Here is a 26,548-nt window from a genome sequence, read left to right on the forward strand (position 1 = left end):
TTACAAAAGCAACTATGGTAAAAGACAACTATGGTTGGACAGCTGTAGAGGCACGGATGTTCAACCTGATTCAACTTTTAGCAACTGTAGAGGTAACTTTGACTCCTGCAGATGCTTTCGGCTTCTTTCGGCGAATTGTCAAAAAGCAAACAGTGCTTTGTCTGCTGCTTTTCGGTGATCTGACTGAAGTAAAAGCAGAGATGCTTTGTCTGCTGCTTTCACGTGGTTTGGCATCTTCTTTTGACAGAGTGATCTGTCGGCAGCTACTTTTGACGAGGCTTGCTTGTCGGCAACTGAGGCAATTATGGAGAGGATTCCCCTAGATCGTATGCGTCATAGGGGTCCTGGCTGTCATCATACCAAGGCTTTGTCTTGGCAGGACTCTGCATGGGCTGGCAACTAGACGATGAGGGAGAATCATTGTCCTCATCATCATCCATCTGAGAGGCCTGGATGATCAGCTGGCGTGCAATTTCCTGGAGCTCAGCTTTAGACTTTCCTTCAACTGATAAGGATGATCTGACTGAGCCTATAGGAGATACTGGGCGTGCAACTGGCTCCCGGGGGAGGTCATTGTAGACGTACTTGGCAATTCTGTCAACTTCGAACTTGTCCCACCATTTGACTGAGAATTGGCGGGCAAATACACGGGTGTCCTTGGTGATGGCATAGGACCATTTGAGGATCCAAGGTACCTTGTATCTGGCAATAAACAGCAACTGTTTGGGAAAGAATAGATCAACTAGGGAGAACTTGGCTCCTTTTGTATAATGGCGGATTAACTCAAGAACTGGTACTGGTAGAATTTCATCAACTGGGCCGTATTTTTCCCACCAGTGAAGAAACCAGTAGGGGAATGGGCTTTTAAACTTATTATCAAAATTAATAAACCAGGAATGACTAAAATCTTCAGATTGGTGAAGAAAGATAGTATACCAGGCTTCAATATAATCCGAATAATTATATTGTAATTTTGACTTAAGCGATTTCAACTCATAGGGATGGCTACTGAAAGATTGCTGACTGACAATTTGATGAATGTAAAGAGAATGATAAAGAATGGTTTCAGGGTGATCCCGATCCTTTATCGGCTTAATTTCAACTGATTGTGTCTCAAGCAATATATCTCTATAGTACTTGAGGGACTTATACGGACTCTGGGGCATATAATGAAATCCAGGAGGGAAATAGTGTTTAGCAATTTCTACTGGATTTGCATGAATATCATAAACAGACTCAATGATAAATAAATGGGAATTACTCTTGGGCAAATAAGGAGACGATTTTTTGTGGACAACTGGTGGCCCTGCAGGGATCTCAACTGCAAAGGGGTCATAACTGGAAATTAAGGTGGATTGATAACTGGGGCGAATCTGGCCAACTGTGGATCCTAAAGAGGAAAATCTGTTTGCAACTGAAATTGGAGTGGCAACTGATAATGGGGGGTGACCCGGGTAAGGAACTATTTGTTTGGGCAACTCTGGCTTAGGTTGACTCATGGAGGAAGGAAGAACTCTGAACGATTGGGATGACTGGGTTGACTTGGGTGACTTGGGCAACTTGGGTTGACTGGCTACTGCTTTTTGTTTGTCTTTCTTGGGAGCCATTGTGCATCCTGCAAGAATTCTCGAGTGAGAAAATCAGGAACAGAATTCTCACTGCCTTTCAAATATTCAATTTCAAAATCAAATATACTTAAAATACTTTGCCATCGTGCAAAAATCTGTTTAGATGCAATGTTTTGAACATCTTTTTCTAAAACATGTTTTGCAGACTTACAATCAACTCTGATTAAAAACTTTTGATTAAGCAAATCATCTTGAAATTTACTAATGCATAATACAATAGCTAAAATTTCTTTTTTAATAGTACTGTAATTATGCTGCGACTGAGTCCAGGTTCCAGAATGGAATCGAACAATTTGTTCTGGAGAACTGGGACTGATCTTTTGCTTAAGAATGCCACCATAACCAATGTCAGAGGCATCAGTTTCAACTATTTTGAAGGAATCAACTGAAGGAATACCAAGACAGGGAAGTGTCTTGACATGAGACTTGATCTGTTTGACAATTTCTGTGTGAGTAGACGACCAAGGAGGAGGGTTACTCTGCAACCTGTCAAATAGGGGCTTACACTGTTTTCTCAGATTCTGATAGAAGTCAGAGATATAATTTAGGGAACCTAAAAACCTCTGAAGTTGACTCTTATCAAGAATTTGATCAGGGAACTTATCAGCAAACTGTATGACTCGATCAATTGGGGAAATTTGCGACTGACAAATATTGAAACCAAGAAAACGAATATTGGTTTGAAACAACTTGATCTTTTTGGCAGAAACAACTAAACCATTTTGTTTGACAACTTGAAGGAACTTATTCAAATGTTTCCAATGTTGTTCTATTGACTCAGAAAAGATCAGAACATCATCAATATAAACAATCGAGAACTGACTGTAAGGATTGAATATATCATTCATGATATTCTGGAATTCACTAGGAGCATTTTTCAAACCAAAGGGCATTACATTCCATTCATAATGACCAAAGGGAGTGACAAATGCAGTCTTATACCTATCTGACTCATCTATTTGGATTTGCCAGAAACCACTTTTCATATCAAACTTAGAATAGACAACTGCTTTTTCTAACCGATTAATGAGATCTCTTTTATTAGGTATGGGATACCTAATCCATTCTAGGACCGCATTAAGGGGCTTATAGTTGATAACTAATCTGGGAACTCCTCTTTCTAATTCAGCATTTTTCTGAACATAAAAAGCAGGACATGACCAGGGGGACTTACTTTTGCGAATTATTTTCTTTTGAAGCAACTCTTCAATTTCTTTCTTACAAAACTCCATCATTTCTTGACTCATTTGAATTGGCCTGGCTTTAGTGGGGATATTTTTCTCACTAAAGGTTTTGATGTAAGGAAGATGGACGACATGCTGCTTCCTATACCAAAAGGCTGTGGGCAACTCAGAACAAATTTCTTCTTTTAGTCTTTGTTCAAATTTTTGAATTTGCAACTGTAAGGATTGACTGGCAAGCTGTTGTTCAACTCTTTTGAACTTAATATCATCTTTAAGAAAATTCAACTGGTTAGTTTTTTGGACAACCTGAAGGGACCTAGAGACAGACTTATGAAAGGTAATCCTAAGATAACCTCATCAGTAATATTTTTAACTAAGACAAATGAAGTTTTAAAACAAACTTTGTTTTGGCAAATATGGGCTTTAGGCAACTCATAATTCAACTGGAGAGATTTTCCTGAAGCAGTGCTTAGGGTTTCTCTAGACTTCTGGTAGTACTTAGTAGGAATTAGACCTTCCTGGATACAGTTAAGGTCGGCTCCTGAATCAAATAAGGCAACTGTGGTAAACTCAAAATCTTTGACAACTATTGTAACTTTCGAATACCATTTTCGGAAATTGACTTGTTTGATTAGGTTGACAACTGGGGTTTCTTCGTCAGAACCAGCAGGGCTATCTGACTGGCTACAGGGCTCTAAAGGCATTTTGCCTTTTTGAAGACTTGTTAAGTCTTGCCTGATTGTATGGTTTTCAACCTGCAGCTGGTTACTAATCTGTCTTAACTCGGCTAACTCTTGTTTGACTAATTTGACTTCTAACTGGAGGTCTTGTAAAGTAACTTCTTTCTTTTTCTGGGCAAACTTTTCTATAGTAGTGGCTAAACTGACTGGCTGCGGTTTAGGACTACTAGAGTTTTCCTGACTGATGACTTTTCGTAATTTTTTCAAATAATCGGACTTTAACTCAGGGTTTTCTACTCGGCTTATCAGGTCGATTAATAACTCTTCTTGTTCTTCCTGTTTTGTAAGAACAAAAATAGATTTTAATCTATTACAGCATTTATCAGTGCAACCAAATTGGATATCAGGGGAACTAGGCTGGGAATCTGAAGCTTGTTCAGAATCATACCCAGAGCTGGCAACTATGGTTTCGGGACTGCTAGTTTCAGAGTCTCGCAACTCTAAAACTTTGATCAACTTCTCTCTTTCAGCTTCTGAAATTTGCAACTGCTTAATGGCATCTTTAACTTTACACTCAGAGGCATAATGACCAAATTTTTGACATTTAAAACATTTAACTTTGGACTTATCGGTTTTGGGTCGACTCTTCTGGGCTTTTCTTGGGGCTTTAGACCAATTTTTTCTTTTAAAACTTTTTCTTTTCTTATAAAACTCATTATCACTTTTAACTGCAAAATGTTTTCTTTTAGAGGAAAACTGACGTTTCCTAAGGTGACTTGGTTTAGACTTATTTCTTCTGGAGGGCGGAATGCTACTGAGACCGTATTGTTCACAGAAGTTTCCTAACTCATATTTGGCTGATTTCCTATCGGACTGTATTTGTTTTCCGATTTTGTAATCAACACACATTTTCATGCCAACTTGATTAATTGTGCTTACAATATTACCATAAGTTAAACTATCCCAATCAATATGACCTAATTCATTACTGAGGGTAGTTCTGATCTTATGGGCAAATAGATTTGGCAAACCATTAACAAATTTTTCTTTCCAGAATGGCTGATTACTATCGTCTCTAAGCATTACCCTAGAGATGAAGACATCTTTATACCATCTGAAATCAGACAACTGTGGGCATCTAAGATTACTCAACTGATCATGGATCCTAGCAGTTTGATTACTAGGGGTTCCTATGAAGTGATCGATTATGGTGTAAAACAGGGTGTTGACACCGTCTTCTATACCTTGACCTATTCGTTCGTCAAAGATAGGGTGACCGTCATCATTCAGTTTTACAGCAAAGGTTATACGGCTTTTAGACTCAGGACTCAGGTGTTTATCCCACCAACTTCTGAGAGTACCGGTGAAACCAGTGACTAACAGAGGAACAATTTCAGACTGTCTGAAACTGTGATTGGTGATATAACTATTGGCAACCATGGACATATGTTGTAACTTATTGAGGATCTCTTGCTCAGAGAGACCATCAATATTCCATTCATACAATTTGTCGGAAGAAACAGAGAACTGGGTCTGCAGGTTTCTTTCTTCAAATTGAATGTCAGGAGGTGTTGGCCTGGGATACCAATTTTTGGTCAGACTACTGGGGCTGACAAACTTTTCTAATTTCTTAACTTTGGGTTCAACTTGGATTTCTAAAGTTTGAAAGGCTTTTTCAATTTTAGAAATATTACTTACTTCTGACGACTCAGACTCAGAGGTAAATTCTTCTGCAAAGGCATCTAGTGTTTTAAGACCAGATTTCTCAGTTTTTTCAACTTTGGCAGGGGTCAACTGGGCTAACATGTCTTCTATTTTCTTCATTGTTGGAGTGATCTTGAGGGTCGGGCTAGACCTAAGATCCTGGAACTGGACAATTGGTTTTTCAACTTTCTTTTTAGACTCTACGTCTGTAGAACCTAACTTATCGATTTTAGTTTCTATTGTATCCAACTGTTTTCCTATAACGATTAGACTCTGGTTTGTATAATTATTTTGCTCAAGAATTCTTCTATTACTGTCACTGCTTTCAAAAGTTTTGAAAGGAGTAGCAGGAATAAGAGTATCTTTATGCTCAATAATTATGGTTTCTACTGGAGGATGGCTAGACTCAACAACAGACTTATCTGCCATTTTCCATTTTTGCTGAGTTAAGGTTTTTAACTCATCATTTGACAAATAGCGGCTTTCAACAAAATCAAGGTAGAAAATTTCAACTTGGGCTGTCCGCATGTAATCTTTCCATTCACTAAAGATTTCTAGGCGGCGGCTACTGTCAGGGAAGGCTTGGTGATAACTATCTCGTCTAGACAGGTTCTCAGGGGCTTTGAGATGTTTGTTTAGACGTGACCAATCAATTTTAAATTTTCTATTAAGGGTTCTTAACTGGTTTTCAACTATGAAGTCAGACTGGGTAGGTGACTCAGGGGATTCTGGCTTTTCTTCTACTGGAACCGTGCCGTAGCAGGGTTGGGTTACCTGAGAGGATCTTCTCAGGGACTCAAGCTTCAAATCTATCATAGTTTTTTCTAACTCTAGGTCTCGTTCTAGAGTTGAGGATGAGGCAGTAAAGGAGTGCCTAGCTGGGGCATGCCTTTGTGACTGACCTGGGGTTGGTAACTGGTGTAACTGGACATTAGACTTATGTAGAGGCTGGCTATCGAACCTAATCTTAACCGTGCCATCTAAGTACTGCTCAATATAGTCTAAATTGTTTAGACTACGTTGAATTGGAGCTGGTTGGCTCTCGGTAACTAGGGTCCAATCTGTTGGAAGGGCAACTTCTGACCATTTAATGGTCTGGGGAACTTGAATATGGGCGTCTGAGGTGTGACTTTGGATCAGGACTGTCTGATCCTTTGGGCTTTTGTTTAAGGCCTGGAAGTTCATATTGGTTCCTGTGACCTTATAATAAATTCTATAAACTAATGCTAAAGGTTGGGTTCCTGGGAGAACATTATAACCTTCAGTCTTAATATTGAGAGTTAGGGTTCTCAATATATGGGGATCACTAAGGCTGACAGTAAAGTCTGGGTAACAATCAAAATGAACTGGACCGTTACACAAACTAGACTCAATTACTCCTAAGGTACTGTCACTGAACGCGGTGAACCGGGCATCGCGTAAACAGAGCAGTATGGAGGCTTTCAATCCTAACCTAGTTAGGGGCTTAACAGCAACTTGGACAAGACCAATATGCAGGAAATTGTTTCCATCAGTCTTGTGCTTTTTGATTGACTCAAGATTAAGCAACTGGCAAGTTTCGTGTTCTTTACTAAGAGCGTAAACTTGTTCAACTGTTTTGACATGTGTGGTACTATTGAAACTGGAAGGCAACCAATGTTTCTTATAGATTTTTTGACTTGGGACTTTAGGGATATTCCAATCTCTAAAATCTAATTGTTCTTTGCAACTAGAATCATATTCAAATTGTTCTTCATTAACTATCTCAGGGAGTCGACTTATACTGGTCTTAGAACTGCTTGACTTACAGGAACTCGACCTAAGAAAACGACTCATGGCTACTCAAGTGTTTGACTCAAACGGACTGAGGAAGAAGATAAACAGGGACTTCCCGGACTTACTCCTTAGACTCTAAGAAACCTACTAACTCCACTCAATTTTCTGTCTCCTGCCCAGCACAAACGCCCTACCCTCGGGACTTACAGATCTAGCAAAAAGGACTCACGGGTCAGACCTTAGAGTGAAATTAACAGATAACTCAAAGAATAAAAAGGAAGGAAAGGAAGAAGATGAAAACCTTCTACTCAGATGCTTAAACCAGCCACTTGGGCGGGAATGAGTAGCAGACTTAGACAAAGACCGTAACTCTTAAGGCTCTGATACCAAAATAAGAAAAACAGAGAGATAGCGAGAAAGCTCCTGGAAAGCTCTGTAAGAAAGCAGCAGCTTAGTGTCAAATGTTGCGGGGAAGCAAATAGCAGGGGATATCAAGGTTTTTTATGTTGGCACTCTCATATATATCACATATTAAAGGGTGAAAGTCAAAATGGAAAAAATATTCACAATTAGAAATTAGGAAACTGTGAACAGAAGTGCTCAAAAGCAACAAAAAAAAAAAATTACATAACCAACAGCAAGCTTGATTATGTACATTATCTGATGCCAACATTAGAACTGTGTCAGAAAAGTACTCACCCGGCGGAGATCGTCTTCTTTTATATTGGTATGGAGATTTCCAACATACAGCCTTCTAGCTCCGCCAGAATATGGGCCTATCATCCCACCTGGTCTGCTAACCACATATGTTGATTGAACCAGATTCTTCTCAGCCTCTGATGGCTTCACCATCACTGGTTGACCAAGAAGAGGCTGACCAGAAAGTGCAATCGCCATAGGTACGTACATTGCATCATAAAACTCAATATACCTACAAACTAGACAACATTAGACTCTTGGATAATCAAAAACCAATTGCCACATACAGATGCATATAATAGCGAAGTTTACTGGAGTCTCCACTCATAGTTCAAAACGGGGAAAGAAAAATGTCCTATATGATATATCTGATCATCTTGACCAACTAGAATAACCTATAGTATATACTATATGTACTGCTTTTAGTACAAAGAAAACGTTCTAAAATGATGGTGCAAATTTTGAACATTGTAAATGATGTGATGATTCTTCGTACTGCACAAGAAAACGTTGGAACAAGGAAGATGCAGCCATCAAGAAGGAAGCAGGAACTGCCAACCATTCCAAAATGACCAAGCGACATTAAAAGGATAGTCTTATTTGAACCTTAGAATGAAATCTTTGGTTTCTTGTCAACACAACCACATAAACTTTTTTCATTAACAACAGGATAATTTAAGACTCTCACATCATCTTAAACGCTACCATTGCATAATGGGTAATTGTTAAAGTGAACCTTCTGTTAACAACCATCCAAAGCTTTTGTCACCAAGACATAAGAAAAACTTACCCAACTCCCTTAGAACGTCTTGAATTGCGATCCATAATGAGGCGTACATCGCGGACCTAAAAATACACAATTCAGAGCTATTAGATAGACAATCATAGAAATATACTAACAATTACATCCACAGAAGCACTTAATGGAAAACGTTATGGGTTTCCAGTATTTGGTTTAGTTGAAGCACTGCATCATATAGTGTTAGGGTGCCCTTGAGAGCAGAAGGTGAAAATATAATGCATTTATATCAAGAAGTCCCTTTTAGCTAAGTAGTTTAAGATCTTTATCCACCATCCTCTATGATTTGTTAAATGAACATGAGATAAATAAACGAGAAATGTACAAACCTTGCCAGCCCTTGAGAAGAACTCGTATACATCTCTTTCATCTGCCTTCAGACAAATCTGTCCAAGTTGTTCACCAAATCTTAATAGTTAAGAGATGAGAATGTGAAAGATAGAAAGTTCAAGATAACAACATAGAATGCATGCACCAACATATTTGCTCTTCTATGGACCTGACTTGTGCTTCACTGCTTCAGCTTCCCAATCTCAAGCTCAAATTTGCAGCTAAATTTTTTCAAATTCGGGTTTCAAACTTTCAGTCAATCGCAATGTTTGAAAAATCGTCCTAGGCGGGCGGCTAGACTGCTAGGCGGGCGCTAGGCGGCTAGGATGTCGCTAGGCGGGCGCTAGGCGGCTAGGCGGTCGCTAGGCGGGTGCTAGGCGGCTAGGCGGTCGCTAGGCGGTCGCTAGGCGTGCGCCTAAGCGGGTTGGGTCTTTTTTCGGTGCCGAACTCGGAGGACGAAGCAGCGACTGCGAGTGCAAGTTCCGTCCTCTGCGAGTGCAAGATTCGTGCTCGTGAAGAATATATTTAAAGAGTATAGCCGAGCGGCTATACTCTTAAAATATTCGAATGTATTTAGAAAGTATAGCCGAACGGCTATACGTTTAAAATAAGAGAAGCAATTCAGCATTTCATGTCGTATATGGCTGGTGCCGGTCAACTAAGTATGAAACCGTTCCAAACTTCCAACTCATTTAAACCAGACTGGAAGAAGAAGAATCACTTTGGTGCAGCGGTCTGCTTGCTGTGCAGCAAGTGTTTCACTAGAATATCCCTCATAGTCCTCCCCAACGGATCAACTTTCCTACAGCATTGTTCGCCATATCCCGAGTCATGATGACCAGATAAAGCAACATCTGGTTGGTTGTAATATATCTCCACTGTCAATTCTTATATTGTGAAGTAAACAACATACCAAGATGATGCTCGGAAGTTTCCGCTTATCGGGTCTCCACATAACCTTGTTAAGGATTCTCCAAGTGCCCTTTAACTGCGTGAATGCCTTTACTGCAAGTGACTTTGCAGCCCCACGCACGGCATTGAAAGCGGAAATGGAAGCTGGGAGGCCATTGCTTTCATAAGGAGTTATGAGCCAGGGAAGCAGAGGATAGCCAACCCCACCAACTAAGTATTCTCTAATCTCTACTCCCCCGGATAAAGTTCTAACATTTTCATTCAAACGCTGTCCACCTTCACAGAGCTTGAAAAATCCTGAACACTTTAAAAGTCTAGACACCGTCATGCCCCCAGGCCAACCAGTTACAATGTCAAGAAACCTCATCTCATGGTCAACAATTCCCTGCAAGAGCATGCTGTAGTTGTCCTCCAGGTCACACCAATCGTCTGATGTTTGAATGGTAGGAAGGGTCATAATGCTGTGTGTACCACTATGGCTCCACAACAATTGGGCAATCCAAAGGCTTCTTCAAATTTGGACTTTATTTCTTCCATTCTGTTCGAATCAACTAGAAGGTCCATTTCTCTTATTCTGGTTTCTTAAATCGTAGAGCCGTGCGCCTATTCTTATTTGCGTCTAATTGACAGAGGATTAAAAATAGTACAGCCGCACGGCTATACTCCGTGTTTTTACTTTCCTTTTAAAAATAGACTTGGTTTGACACGTGGCGCCTAATCGATGGGGTCTTCTTTTTTTATATTTAAAAATGGTATAGCCGATCGGCTATACTCAGTTTAAAAAAAATATCAAAAACCGTATCGCCGCTCGGCTATACGATTGTACACGTGGGCGCCTAGCAAGTGTGCGGCTGCTCTTTTTTTTTTTTAGTGAGTAGTAGAGCCGTGCGTCTATACTCGATTATTTTCTAATTTTTAAAAAGAGTATAGCCGGACGGCTTTACTTGGTTTTTTAATTTTTATTTTTAAATAGGACCGCCGCGCGGCTATAATATTTTTTTACACGTGGCCCCTAATCCCACTGCGAAGCCTTTTTTATAAATAGTATAGCCGCACGGCTATACTTGGAATTTTTTTTCCCCAAAATAGTATAGCCGTTCGGCTATACTGGCCTTGTTTTTGTTTTATTTATTTTTAATAAATAGTTTAGCCAATCGGCTATACCCATTATATATATACTCAATTTCATTTATCGATAAGAATAGTTTATAACATTACCAATTACTATTAGGTCATTACCTGTGTCTCTATTGTCTCAATTTAATTTTTTATTTTTCTAGAGTTACTTGTATAAAGAATTTAACACTTTCACTTTTAATATTATATTATACACATACGTACATATTTTTTAATAATATGTCCATGTTCTGTACATGTCTTAAAGACTCAGTAAAATTTACATTTTTTAAAAAACAAATGTACAATACCCATATTGTACATGCACGTACATATTTTTCATGTTTAATACACATATTTTACAAATTTTTCATGTTTAATACACATTTTCAACAAGATACACGAAATTCACATATTATATACGTAATTCTCACATATTATTCAATAAAAATAATATATATTTAAAAATGTAAATAAATTATTGGGCTAAGCCGAATCACAGCCATAAAATCCCAATTTGACCATTTTGGGCTAAAACAAGCCATGGCCTGGCCAAAAGTGCCAGGCTAGACATGCTCTTAGGCTTAGCCATTAGAGGTAAATTGAACAGAGCTTTACCATTGATGTAAATGAAGAACAGAATTTATTTGAGAGGAGAAAGAGTGACTGAGAATGATCAGATAGAGCTAATACATAGATGCCATCATGACGGCAATCAAACCAATAGGGAAACAAAGTTCAATCATCATCTCATTGTCAATCCTCAAAATTCTCCAAGTCCCAAAGTCTCAAACAGATTGAAGAAATTAAAAGATCTAAGCTATGTTCAATTTGAAACCGAAAAAAATCCAAAACAAACGAAAAAAACCAATTTGATGAAGCAAATGGCACAATTTTCTGGTGTGGGAAGAAGGATCAGATAGAGCTAATACATAGTTTCGCCATCATCACGGCGTTCAAACCAATAGGGATACGAAATCTAATCCTCATCTCAATCTCCCACTTTCACATCAAAAATCACACACAAAAAAACTTTTTAGGGTTTAAGCAGAGAAAAAGGAGAGGGCTTTACAGAGCCAGAGCGGCTACTTGTTTCAACCTTCATATTTTGAAATCGTGATGCCAAAGAAACCCTAAAGATTGGATATTTATAGTGAAAGCTCAGGCCTTTAGGGCAACATTTGCAGAAGAGCCTCTGATCTCTATATGGGCTGACCCAAATTTCTTGAACCGGCCCAACCCACATTTGTCTTAACCGGAAAAGACCAGAACCAACTGACTCAACCACTTTCGTCTTGTGTTTCCGTACAATGCGCCTCCACGGCCACCGCCTACGTCAACCGCCTTAAAATCTCATAGCCTCCTCCTCTCCGTCTCTTTCTCTCTGTTATGGAAATGGCTAAGAATTACTCGAAGAATCTGTTCAACCATTTGTGTAAGCACCAGGCACTAAAGCACTTTGCTTTGTTCCTTTACTCTTCTCGAAATGCAGAGATTAAATTTGTGTTTTTCTGTTTTTGGTTAATTTCTATGTAGATTTTATGCAAAGATTTCTGAAGAAAGAGCAATTGTATCAGAGGTTTATATATAACTATGTGGATCGGTTTCAATCGCTACGCTCGAAAGTAGGCAAGGTAGAGCCAGAGGCACTCAAAGAAACGAAAACTGCTGCTCCTCCTCAAGCTCCTCTGAGGCCCAAACATGATGCCATTAGCAACTACTCTAGTGACGACGATGATTTAATCGACAGTAAGTGGAAAGGGTTGGAGCTTGCTTGGCTCCCCAGAGCTCTCGAACCAGCTCTTCAACTGTGCAGGTGGGCTCTGCCAAGCTCAACAGGTATGTTTTCTGTTTTGATTATCTTGTTTGGGCACTTGGGTGGTCATGGGTTTTGAATGAATTTGGGTAATTTGGAAATTGTAGTTTGAGTTATGCATGAAGATTATTCAGTTCTGAAAATTGCAGGAAATGGAGTGAGAGAGAAACCCCCACCCAGCACTCGATCAGTCTCGGAGATCATTGCAAGCATCCAACGCAGCAAGACAGGAATTCAGGATTGGAGTTTGAGTGATCTCACCATTGGTTTGTTTCTTATTTATCTTCGACAAGCGTCTGTAAATCCATTTGAGGATGTTAATGGTGTTCAGGTCTCCTCAGATTCAATGGTAATGCCAATACCAAACCTTTTTTTAATTATGATAATGTTCTCGTACTTCTACTATTACTTTGTATAAACACATTATGTTGTGTGTCAAGTTTTAGTCTGCTAGACCGGCGGGTCTTATTAGTTATTATTTGGCATTGGTTTTGTGTTTTAGGTACGAGATCTCATCTACCACTCTGAGTTAGCAAAGGGTTCTTATAAGGATACTACTGCAGCTCTTGCAAGGAACACCATGCTTCGAGAAAGCAATGTCTTGAAATTTGTCAAAAATTCCAGTGTGATGAGGCCTGGATATTATATAGGGATTGACCCTCGTAAAAAACTTGTGATTTTAGGAATCCGTGGTACTCATACTGTATATGACCTTATAACTGATGTTGTTTCTTCAAGCGATGGTGAAGTCACATTTGAGGGTTATTCAACCCACTTTGGCACTGCAGAAGCTGCTCGCTGGTTTCTTAGTCACGAGATGGGAAATATAAGGAAGTGCTTGGAGAAATATGAGGTGGCGAATCTTTTCTCTCTTTCGTTTCTTTGTTCTTCTTGTGCAAAGGATTTTATGCTTTTTTTCCCCAACCAGAGTTTGTTGTCATTGTTGGTTGTAGTTGAGCCCAATTCATTAACAGGGATTTAAGTTTAGGCTGGTGGGTCATTCGCTTGGAGGTGCTACAGCTGCTCTACTAGCAATAATGCTCCGTAAAAAGTCAGCTAAGGAGCTGGGGTTCAACCCAGAGATTGTCTCTGCGGTGGGGTATGCAACGCCACCTTGTGTCTCCAAAGAACTTGCTGAAAGCTGCTCCAGTTATGTCACAACTGTTGTGATGCAGGTGGGAAGATACATTTGATTATTTACTAGTTAGAAGAAGCACTTCTATTCTAATTATATATACCCGTTGGCTGTTAAATTTATTTGGTTTATTTGTATTTTTCCCTTCTCAAATTGTTACATCATCTTTTTATGCAGGATGATATTATACCTAGGCTAAGTGTGGCATCTCTAACGAGGTTGAGGAGTGAAATTCTTCAAACCGATTGGTAAGTAAATTTGCCTCTTCAGAGGCTCGTGCTTGTGTCACTGTCACCTCTCTTTCAAGAAAGGTTGAGAAAAATAAGCATACTAGTCGTTGTTGGAGGACCAAATTTCTTCATGTGCCAACTGATTAAGAAAGCAAATGTTGCACTAGTTATTGTGTAGCATTTAATTTCTAAGTTTCCAGAGTTCAAATACTCAGGATCTTGAACTTGCATATTGTGATTCATGCTGTGTGGAAATTTGGAAATCTATGGAATATTATGTGATTCTATAAGCATAAGACTTTCAATTCTTTTGCTGGAAAAGACTTTGCCTGAACACTTCTTTTTGGTCAGGTCTATGGTAAGCCTTTTCCACTTGGAATTAAAAAATTTATGTACTTATTTTAGTTCATGTCTAAGGCTTTCCTCTTTCTTGGATTGTTGTGGAATAACAAAGGATTTGGGCATGAATAATTGTGGGCCCAAATTGAATAAAAAGTTTAACTTAATTATGTTAATTTGAAGCATCATTCATCACCTCTTAGTATGAAAAAGTCACTTCTGTTGTGAGCATCAATTTTTGTGCACCAATGGCAATTTGATGTCAACTGCAAGGGCTTATCAAAATATCAAAACTTACACCCTTTTTTGTTTCTATGTTTTGTTTTGCAGGATGAGTGTGGTTGAGAAGGAAGACTGGAGAAGTGTCATAGATTTGGTTACAAATGCAAAGCAGGTTGTGTCTTCGGTGCAAGATGTTGCTCGGAAACTCTCTGATTATGCAAAATTTGGGAGCAGTAAAAATGCTTCAGGTAATCCCACCTTGCTCTTTACCGAATGCGCCAATGCTATTGTCTTATCAATTGTCTAGACCTTGCTGCCTACCGACATTTATTTTGTGACAAACGTGATATATATATTTATAGGGAGCTGATTTTCCCACTTCTCTTTTGTCCACTTACACTCTCTTTTTTGTTATAGTAAAAAGTATTAGAAAAACAAAAGGGAGTTGAAGTGACAAAAGGGGAGTGGGAAAATCACTACCCTATTTTTACTGTCGTTGACCAATTTTAATCCTGTAAAAGTTGATGTGTGGATTTGATACTTAAAAATAATCTCAGGTTGCATTTTTCTCGCCTTCAATTTTGTAATTGTTGGCTTACTGTGTTTCTGTATGTATGCATGATGCATTGGTGCATTTGTGAATGTATGTGCATGCTTTACAATGCATTGGAGGAGTAAGGGTGTGGATGCAATGGAAATTTCTCATTGTTATCAACTTCATGGTAGTTGGTGGGAAGGTTGTTTCTTTTTGTTGGGATCATGGAACTGTGGATTTTTGTTGTATCATCAATGCAGCCACGCTTGTGGTTTTGTCAAACCTCAACAGATGGGTTGTTATATGAAAGGAAAATTTTGAATTATACCTGTATTAGTCATTAATTTAAGCTTGACACCCGATGATCTTCCCTTCACCAAATTATCTTTTGCTGTCTGAACAGATGGTCCAGTCATAAAGAAAATGCCTATGGCTTCCAGGGTCCCTGTAAATGACAGAGAAGTAAGAGATAATGCTGTTGCTATTGAGAATGGAGCTGCCTGTAAAGTGCCTGAGGAGTTATTTGTACCCGGCACTGTTTACTACCTAAAGAGGAATGTGGATGCTCAAACAGGCGGCGGCAGCAGCAGCAGCAGCAGCAGCAGGGAGTATTTTACACTATGGAAGAGGCATCCAGGTGAACATTTTCAGAGGATTGTGCTCTCAAGCAACATAATAACAGACCACAGGTGTGTTAGCCATTACTATGCATTAAGAGATGTGCTCAAAGGTTTGCCCACCTCTGATGATGAAGGCAAACTTCATAATTGATCAAAACAAAGTGCTCTTATTTTCATCTGTAAAAATGTAACTAATGTTTTAGATTTACTGTAACCATCATAAATTTTGCAATGTTTAAGGGATTTATCAATTTTCATCGATCAATATTCCATCCAGTGTCATGCTACAAAATGTGCTGTACAAAGAATAGACAATGCCATTGGCTGCTTTCATTTCCTGCTGAACAGTTTTCTAAAGTTATAGCATTGCAATTTGCAGACTAGCTGGCATACCCTATATCTCTTTTTACTGGTGGGTTTTGCATTTCCTTATCTTCATTCCCCCACCATTACCTGCCATGAAAGGTATGCCTAGAACCTAAGCAAGACTTGGTTTGTATTATTAATAGCCACACCTAGGCTTCTAGGCATTTATAGGATCGTATCCAATGTCAAGCTGAAAAGCACATCTACCATCCTGAAGAAACCCAAAAGGGAGATAGAAAACCCAAAAAGAATAAAATAAGATGAAATTGTGGACGTTTGGCCAAAATTGTTGTCTCATTGTAACTTCTGCAATCATCCGAAAGCTAGTCAAACGTTATTGTGAAATCCACTTGCATCAACGTTTAACAAAGGATTGAAAGGTCGTGATAGAAAAGGATTCTACAGCATAGCAGATTACATTAAATAACTCAAGCCATGTTAATCTATGAATTAAGATGAGGTTCATAGAATCTATTAGCTTTCTCCTTGGTTGTCTTTGCCTGAGAATGGCTTTCTTAGCTGTATTTGAAAAGAAAGTCATGGTCTATTTCCACTTCACCATATACTTTACCAAATAAAAACAAAACCTTCTCCATCACCAAGCTATCATTGATTAACCCTCAATGAAGTTACATCCCAATTTGTCCTCATTGCTCTTACTAGAAGACCATATGAATCCAATCCACATCACCCCTTATATTATGGTTTGGACTTTGAACAATTGCCCTCTATTCAAACTACAAGAAATTTTTATTTTTATTTTTTTATATAAACATAGAGCTGTAACCAAACTAAGGCATGTAAGATGGGCAAAAAGACAAAGATGATGTAATGTAATTTGCTGTTTGCCTGCAACCTCTTGAAAATGAAGCATTCTACTTATGTCTTTCATGTCGTCAGGTTAATAAGAAGTTGATGTTTGAACTTCTGCAGTACAGGAAAAGAAATTTCTGATTGCATGCTTAATTTACTTTTAATTAAACATTTGATTTTTTTATTATAATTTCATTATCTTCTTATGTTTGGAATGGAGCACAATCATGTTACATATATTTGGGGAACGTACGTGACATACTGACATGAGCTGAAGTTGTTGACCCAAAAAAAAGAAAAAAAAGAAAAGACATGAGCTCAAGTTCTGTTACTGTCTTCTAGATTACTGAGGAAGAAATTGGAAACAAAGAACTTAAGCAATCATCCACACACACGTGCACTGGCCCCATCTGCTACCTTGGTGTCGGATTGACTGGTCAATAGGACACTTGTCAGCATCAGTTTTTTCACATCCTACATGATCAAAAAATAAAAGAACTGACATGTAACGGGAATGTCATTGTGGCGGTATCTCAAGTCAATCACTCATTGCCATATCGGAAAGTTAAAAATACATGTCAATAAGTGATTGATTTGGGATAGCAGAACAGTGGTCTCCCTAGTATAGGCAAGTGAACCAACAGATAAAAAACAAAAGAAAAAAGAAGACGAAGAAATGTGCATAATTACCAACTAATTAATCCTTGATATCAAAGTATATTGAGAAGAAATAGGGATTAGGGAAAACAAAACCACAAAGTCCTCCTCAAGGCCTCCTTAGAGAAAATGAGATAGTGGTACCCAAAACCACAAAGTTTTGTGGCTTTATTAGAAGACTTACATATTGCTCAAAGTTTCTTGCTTCCTCCTAATTGAAAAGAAAAACTCTAATGAATTAAAAATACCTTTGAAGTGCAAAAGGGGTTTCATCTAAGAGCATATCCTATCAAAGCCCAAATAAATTAACTTAGACAGAAGAGTTTATGAATGTTATTAGTGGGACAGCTCCATTATTTAATAACCCCATTAATTAGCATATATTTTTTAAGTGGCCAACAATTACACATGGCTCCGGAGCCAGTCTGGTTTAGGCTCAAACCCCAGTTGATACGTTCAACTGTGTAGATTCCAACTTGCAATTTATAAATAACCCCTTTTACATAATTGTTTATACCGAATAATTCCTTATTTTCGATCTCTTTTGGAACTTAGTCCGAAACCCTTTCAGTTTCATCCACCCTAGAGTGCTGCACAAAATGGTTACTTTAGGTTTAAACCCATCTTTTCCATATGATGAAAGGATTAGCTTAATTACTTTATAATTAGTATACTAGATTAGTTGGGATGTGGGGCCTCCCCATTGTGCAAAGTCCTAATTAAGATGAGCTAATGAGACATTAGCACAGTACTAATTTCCTCGACAAGCCGTGACCTGAAAAACTAGAAAGGCAATATTGTCCCTCTTCCTCTCACCTCCTGATGAAGTGTTGTATTCCAGTGTCACTATCTTTTGTTTCATTCATTTCAAGAATATATGCTTCTTTTCTGTAGCTTTAGTGGCTCCTTTAAACTTCGATTATCTGTACTTAAATGAGAATTATTAACCCCATATGTACAATCTTCATTTTTATAATCCGGATTCACAGTGATCCTCCATTAATGGACCCTTGTGGGTCTGGTCTATGCAACTTTGCATTGTTTATTGAATGATCTGTCGGTTGCTTTCCTATTTAAAAACTCAAACATATCTTGCCTGCTTCCATCATTTACACTAAGTGGAGTTCGATAGCCTTAAGAACAGATCAAGGGTTACAAATGTTCACCTCTTTTTATTGTTATTCATCTTTGTCAGCTTTAGTATCTATATGTAGTTGACAGATTGAGTTGTCACACTCACACATACCTGAATCATTAATGAAAAGACCAATGTTCTCTTTCTCAAATGTTATCTTCATATGTATTGTAACATGTGGATTAGTGAAACCACGTGACAGTGTTAGGATGATTTAAGAACTTTTCGATGTTCTATGTAGTCAAATTGTCAATTAGGAAGGACTATACATTTACAAATTACATACTGGTCTTAATTAACAATTTATCAAAAGTTGTCAGACTAACATTATCCAATAGCGATAACTATATAAAAAGTAACTCTGTTTACACCATATTTTTAGATTGACTGTTTTAGTAAAGTCCTTATCATTGTTCTGGAGTAACATGCCTGGATGATCAGGTTCATGTACCATCTGTATACGGAGAAAGATGAAATAGTGTGATGCTTCATCAATTGTTCAATGGCATCCCACACACCCATTGCCAGCTTTTCTATTTCATGTATGTAATAATATTTTATGCAATTTAGCCTGTCACTGACTCAATCATGCACGTTATATGTCTTAATTTTGTTTCATAAAAAAATAAATAATGACTTCGTATATACACATCTTATTTGGCCTATAATAAATGCCGACGTCCCAATAAGGAGGAAAGTAGGGAGGTGTAGTAGAAAATACATGATGTTCCCATGGTAATAACGTTAGAACGTCCGCATAGGAGAAAATCTGTATATGTTTTGTTGAATTAAGAAAACCCTGGAGGAATATGCATTCAGACAGAGTTGCTCTGGTTTCAACATTACCTCCTTCTCTCACTCCAGTATAATCACCAGTTACCGCTTATTTTAGCAGCAAATTAGCTAAAGCAAGAGCACATTTATATTGGAATTAATACATCCAGAACATAAGCAACAAAGAAAAATTACAATGGACCCAAATATCAAAGGAAATAATGGAGATATGGGTTTGGTTTGTGATATCTGATAGGCTCTTTTGTCTTTTAAGGAATCTCATTTGTGAGCATGAATATTTAGTAGACTATTGGAAAAGAAAGACTAGTAGTGAAACCCTGTAGCCCATAAAGGGAACCTATTCTAATTAAGTATTCATTGTAATATGATTAACTCTGCCCCCACACTCTAACTCTAGGCCTGGCAATATTTATAAGCCTGGAGTGATGCTATGCACATAGCACAGATAAAACCATATATTAATTTCAAAGCCATAAACCACTCCAAATTAAACTCTTAAACATCAATATGACAGGTTCTGGTTCTCCTTGTGGAGCTTGCAAGTTCTTGAGAAGAAAATGTATTAGAGGTTGCATTTTTGCACCTTATTTCTGCCATGAACAGGGTGCCACTCATTTCGCCGCGATCCACAAGGTTTTTGGGGCAAGCAACGTGTCGAAATTGCTTGCTCAACTTCCGGTGAGCGATCGATGCAGAGCTGCACTCACAATTTCATATGAAGCTCAAGCCAGGGTTCAAGACCCTATTTATGGCTGTGTTTCCCATATTTTTGCTCTCCAGCAGCAGGTTGTAATTAATCCTAGTTAATCATTGAAATATTTAACATTCCCTAATTAACTTTTATTTCGTTAATCTCAACAGATAATGATTAACTCATAAATTTAACTGCTTTGCAGGTTATTAGTTTACAAGCACAACTAGCTTCTGTCAAGGAACAAGCAGCTAAAGGCTTTTCCAATGCGAACCCAATTGAGAAGTACAATATGAATGTGCAGAGTTGGCCTCAGTCGGAAAGTTCAAACATATTGATGCCACAAAGTATGAACCTCAACAACATTAATGATTCAATGCTGCCATTTTACTCCGAAAACAAGAATTCGAATTCTTTTGAGGGTGACCGAAATTTCATGATTCCGGAAGTACTAAATGACATGTACGGCAGCTATGGAGATGGAGAGGCTTCTAATTCAATGTCCTCACTAGACATGCAGATGAGCAATATGCAATGGGGTTTCGATCAAGATCAGGATTGAAAGAGGGATTTTGCCAGTTTTGAATTTAATTGCTCATGCTAACTAGGAACCCTAGGAGTGTTTATAAACTACACTCACAAATAATGTCAAAGGCCACCCGCAGTAGGGTTTTTATTTCTTCTTATTTTTTCACACCAGAAATGTGATAGCCAGTAATATATATGTAAGCCTCAAGAGATGTCTTCAGATGTTTTCGGGGCGCTAATGAAGAAGAAGGCATTTTTCGAATGACAAATAGCCAAAACCATTTTCTCTAGTTTTCTTTTAACTTCAGAAATTAATAATTAATGGAAAGACATATACTTTAGTTTCTCTCTTTGTTGCTTTCTTATGCCAGCCCATCTCCATCTGCTTTTGTGTTGTAACTATTCAGGTAATGAGATCATGCCAGATAATAAAACCAGACTTTGGAAGTGAAATTCAACAAGTTAGTACTCAGTCAAGTCCATATCGAAGGTCTTGCCTTGTCTTAATTCAAGTTTGTCAATGAAGGAGATAATAACGAAACGTGAGCCTTTCGCTTTAATCAATAATCAATGATCGAGCTCCCCCACCATGATCTTAATCACCTTCAAAAGGTGTCTAAGCAAAATTAGGCTGAATTGAGTGCAATGTAACACCTAGGCAGCCCTAGGCGTTTAGTAGCATCCAAGGTTAATCACAAGATTCACAACACCACACATCCGATAATCATAAGCATGATATGGTAGCTATTTTTGTTATAAAAGTTTTAGAAGGAAGCGACCACCAATACACATATATACACAAGCACACTTACAATACGGGGTAGTGTGTGTGTTTTGAGGAAAGTCCAAGTCTTCCACAATTTAGATTTGGACGTCGTTATAGGTTATGGTATCTTAGCATGCAATTCATGTGTCAACCATGCTCCTACCTTACCTTCAAATAAGTAGTACTTCTTAAAGCGTCATAAAGGAGAGCATCGATGGAATCACTGGTTGTATATATATTCACGAGTTTTATCTCCTTATCACGGGTGACTAAGTTACGTAACGTGTGCGATGAACTTATGAGTGTGTGACATCCAAAAATCTCTCATCATAAAAGGCCAATTCCAACAGATACTATAAATTTGCGCGTGAAGAGACTTGACCTAGTCTTAGTCGATGGAAACTTACAACTGTAAATACAACAAATCTAGTCAGTATGGAAGAGAGAAATGAATTTAAATTATAGAAGGATATTCTTAGGGCTTTCATGTGAACATTAGTCAAACTAAGCTTGACCCCTTGATCCCTTGCTAAACTTAGAAGTTAATTGCATTTAAAACGACATTTTGTAGGACCTTATTATCTCATTATCATTACTATTATAGGCTAAGCCTCTGGTCAAAAGTGAAGGAAGTTGAGGTTCCATCCCAAACCAATTGGCAATAGAGAGAGTAGCGCAATTCATTATAAGTCATTGCTAGGTTTCTCAACTTTCCAATGTGGGACTCTTTACCTTCACATTCTCACACGCCCCCGCACGTGTGATGAATTTTCAAGCCTACTACGTGGGCAACTCATATTGGGTGACGTGGAACACGTGTGGCCGTTGGTTTTTCACACGTAGACTAACCTGGCTCTGATATTATGCTAAAATTATATGAATATGGTTTGAATTTTAGGTTAAGTTTTATTCTTCTCCATAAGAAGGTATATATAAGAGTTTACATGAGTGCTTTACAAGGAAATAGATACAGTAATGATAGTATCTCATAATTATACAATGATTTGTCAACTATATAAAATAAGAAAGTAAATCTCTTTGATTAATCAAGAAAATAAATCTCCTTAATTAATAAGGAGACTCACATCAACAAAAAAATCTTCAAAATAACTCGATCAACAAGTTAACTTTCTATATATATCCTAGACTCATCTGTTGGGTTCTCCCAGGTTGTCTCCACCTGTGATTAGCAAATATTAAAGTTAAATTAATAGTATAAACACGCCTAAGTCATTGATCAAAGGCTCTCCGTACGTCGTGATCAAATTTACAGACAAAAACAAAGCCATCCTTCTCATAATCTTCTCTGCTAAGGACCATTGAGATGAAACGACAACGTAGCTTACTGTTTTCTCTTAACTCATTATATATTTCTGGCTCATCCCCCATAACACGTTGGACTTTGAACAATTGCCCCCTGTTCCAACTACAATTAATTTTAATAAAAACCCTAATTAATTACCCCACAAGCAATTGTGTATTTATATATATATATCTTAATTTAAATTTTAAAGTGAAGCTTTTCTGCCTACTTTTGTTCCTCCATCATCAAGCAAGAGGGCTTTCAATGCCTTTTGTTTGTTCTCAGAACCGAAGTCGATGTTTCATGTGTTTGAAGTTTGAACATCCAGAGGAATATGGCCTCTTAATCAATTATACTATAAACAAAGCTTCAATTAATAATTAAGAGCTTAATTAAACTTTCTCAATCGTTTCAACTTTATAATTGAATTTTCTTTTTGAAGCCGAGTTACATCAAGGTATATTATAGTGTTTTTTTGGCCAAAGTTAAGATGGGAATGGGGGAAACTCACACACAGGGTTACCATAGAGACTTAAACTCATGATCACTTGGGAGCACACTAAAGATCTGAGTTAATTCAACTAACACCCCATTATTAAAGTATATTACAATTAAGTTTCATGTAACTTATTAGCTTACTTAAAACAAACATGAAGAAGTAGTTGATATATTTTCTTCTAGATTGAAACCAAAGTATACCCTATATATGGGGTAATCATCCACACGTGCCATGGCCCATATGCAACCTGGATGTCGGGCTTTGACTGGTCAAAGAGGGACAAAACTTAGCCCCATTTTCAAATATAATCTTTTTCTTAACATAATTTAAATAAACCTTCTATGTGATAATGTGATGAAGGATTTTAATTAGCTTTATTATTTTGGTATTTTTCTTTTTAATGGTGTATGAAAAAAGTCTTAAATTCGAATCTTTCTGTGTTTCATGATAATAATAAATAAAAACTTTAATTTGTGGAAACATGTTGTATTATTACTGAACTTTCAATACAAATGAGTGACATATATATTTGTTGGAATATAAAGTTTGGATAAAGAAAAAAGATGCAATACTATTTTAATTGAGACGAAGGGGGATTTTATCGATCAACTCAATTGGAAGCAATGCAAGACTACAAATTCCAAAGAGTATATAGTATACTCTCATTATTGGCAAAAATGTGTTGTTACCAATGCACTTCTGACACAATAATTGGGCATGACATCGAAATAATAACCAATTGGCTATGTAATTTATTGGTTTGGGCATGAAATCGGAAAAATAATCTCCTTGCCAATTTGCACTTTTAATTATCAAGTACTAGAATCTTTGGTAGGTGCTAACCTATACACTCCAACGCTGAAATGCACACTATCTGTTTTTCCTATATGGTACGGCACACATTGGAGTGTAAGTTATATTATATAGTTTATGAATCGATAAACCGATCCACTCGGCTAAATTGAGACCGTTAAATCAACAAAAATCTCAAAAGTACAATTTTTATTTCATTTTAGACTAAAACCCTAACGAACTACACTTTTTTTTTTTTCATCTTTCTCTTTCTCTTTATCTTCTCTCTTCATCATCTCTACATTTCGCCCCTTTCTTCTTCCCTATCCCACTTTGTAGGTCATCTATCTCTTCCTTTACAGTGTGATATCATCAACCTCTTATCTTCATATTGCCTCAAACGGTCTCTCTCTCATCATCGTCTTGCCTTAAGTGGTCAGATCAAACCTAGTTGTCGTCTTGGATGAGTCGTCTAACTATGGCAACAAAGGAAAATGCCTTGGACTTCTTATAATTATACTTAACGAAATAAAATCGTGTATGAATGATCACTCCAATTTGATTTTGAGGTGAAACTAAATATATACTACTCGTGCTTATAAAAGCAATGCTAAGCGTCCGTTGCGCACACATCACACACTCGAGTGTCGATGATTGTCGCTTGTAAAATCCACAATTAATTTATTAATCTTGATAGTATGCTGTTTATTATGATTTAAGCACGTACGGTAGGATCCCAAGGTTAATAAAATATGAGATTTGGCGTAGTAATAATTTGCAAGTTATTGACCAGAGGTCTTGTAAGTTTCCTACTGACAGTTTCAGAACTTGGAACAGAGCTGGGTCATGACTCTTATTTTATCGTTTTGCTAATCCTCTAGCTGGTGGTGATGTGGCGATTGCTAGCGTGGGACCCTCAGGTCTGAAAGAAATAGTGCCACTCGTGCGGCGTGTCAACATCATAATTGAAGGAAGCAAAGAGATAGATTCCATTTCGCGATTTCCTATTCACCACGTGCACCGCAATCCCGAGGAATATTAACGGCTGTCTCCTCTCAGCCTTTGTCATCTTGCTCACTTTTATTCAACTTTTTAATTTTAAAATAAAGAAACAAAATAATTCTAATTTTCTACCTTAACAATTTGTTTGTTCTTATACTATTTGAAATTACCATAACAACCAAAAAAATTGTTATTTACACCAAAATTATAATAATAACACAAATACCCAATCACTTGAAATGTGCACAGTATCCATTTACAAGACTAGAACATAACTTATCGACAATTTACACATAATCGCCTCATCCATCCTCCTTTTATCTTGATTAAAAATAATGACAAAATGGTCGTTTTAAGCGCATCTTTTATGGTTGTCCTATTTCACTCCCACCCCCACCCCCAACCCCAGCCGCACCCACGCCCCATCCCCCAGCCTTACTTGCGACCCAACATCCCCCTCCCTAACCCCTCTCTCTCTCTCTCTCTCTCTCTCTCTCTCTCTATAAGTTTACCCCTTTTTTATACGGTTTTCTAAACAGATGATCATCTCATAACCTAATAATGGGTGCAATATTTATTTTAAAAAATGGTTCCAATAAAGTACTTGCATGCATTGAGATTTTCACAATTATTATTAAGGGGTAGAAAAAGAAAAAGGGAAAAGACACAAGAAACTGTGAGCAATGCCCGAACCCACATAATGTATGGCTTTAGCATCACATGAAACATATATGCAATTAGGGTTCTCTATATTTCTTTAATTATCCCTAAAAGTTTGTAGACAAAGTTTAGACAGATGTGTACACAATTGGTGTCCTCCTTTATAGATTAGTTGAATTCCTTCCATATACATCAAAGTCGAAAAGCAATTATATTGATTAATATTATCCCCTCTTAATTAATTTGTATGCCTTCTTGTCGCCAACATTCCTCTGCCTTTTCATTTCCATGCCCAAGTGGCCAACAAATGCACATTACTCAAAGTCATTCCTCCTTTGTGGTAATGGCTGCCAATGAGGTCCGGGGCACCATGCCATGCTCAAACCCCTCCTGATGACAGGTGCCATTTGCAATTCATATCCCATTTGGATTTGGGATTATAATTCCGGGTTTTGCTTTAACAGTGCAAGTACATTGATTCGGTAAAGTTAAATTAATGAGATGTATTAACCAAAAAACAAATTAAAAGGAAGATGTTATGTGAAACCCAATTCTTTTCTCTAACGATGTTCTTTTTCAAATCTCTCACTATTTTACACGGATGAATTTCACAATATCATGAATCTCATCTCATCACTCGAGAAAGTTGAAAAACTTTAACGTATAGTAGATCACAAAGATTGTGGGTTAGTACTAGTGTGAAGGACCACATATGCACAAACTCTTAGCCATAGAAGCAAACAGAAAAATGGGATTAATTAGCTATTTAGCGGCTGTTTTTATTTGTATTTCTGCTATAAATGATAGAAGCAAGCAGAAAAAAATGGAGCTGAAATC

The 26,548-nt window shown here is 37.6% G+C and overlaps 2 protein-coding genes, 1 long non-coding RNA gene and 1 pseudogene across 3 annotated transcripts; 2 read left to right on the forward strand and 2 right to left on the reverse strand.

The window, feature by feature from the left end:
* On the reverse strand, window positions 7,085-9,080 carry LOC18767446. The gene is made up of 3 exons (XR_002272908.1): window positions 8,779-9,080; window positions 8,441-8,496; window positions 7,085-7,882 (listed from the first exon to the last, which is right to left on the reverse strand). It is a non-coding gene; the product is annotated as an uncharacterized LOC18767446 (long non-coding RNA).
* On the reverse strand, window positions 9,456-10,255 carry LOC18768262 (annotated as a pseudogene).
* On the forward strand, window positions 11,998-16,049 carry LOC18767789. The gene is made up of 8 exons (XM_020570340.1): window positions 11,998-12,242; window positions 12,344-12,646; window positions 12,773-12,972; window positions 13,126-13,476; window positions 13,598-13,798; window positions 13,936-14,006; window positions 14,658-14,797; window positions 15,488-16,049. Exons 1-8 carry the CDS (start codon window positions 12,197-12,199, stop codon window positions 15,853-15,855), a joined length of 1,680 nt encoding a protein of 559 aa, XP_020425929.1. The 5' UTR covers window positions 11,998-12,196; the 3' UTR covers window positions 15,856-16,049.
* On the forward strand, window positions 19,971-20,948 carry LOC18767614 (LOB domain-containing protein 29). Its single transcript, XM_007200029.2, has 2 exons — window positions 19,971-20,256; window positions 20,367-20,948. Exons 1-2 carry the CDS (start codon window positions 19,978-19,980, stop codon window positions 20,721-20,723), a joined length of 636 nt encoding a protein of 211 aa, XP_007200091.1. The 5' UTR covers window positions 19,971-19,977; the 3' UTR covers window positions 20,724-20,948.

Source organism: Prunus persica, chromosome G8 (genome assembly GCF_000346465.2).
Source record: "Prunus persica cultivar Lovell chromosome G8, Prunus_persica_NCBIv2, whole genome shotgun sequence".
In the NCBI taxonomy this organism is placed as follows: domain Eukaryota; kingdom Viridiplantae; phylum Streptophyta; class Magnoliopsida; order Rosales; family Rosaceae; genus Prunus; species Prunus persica.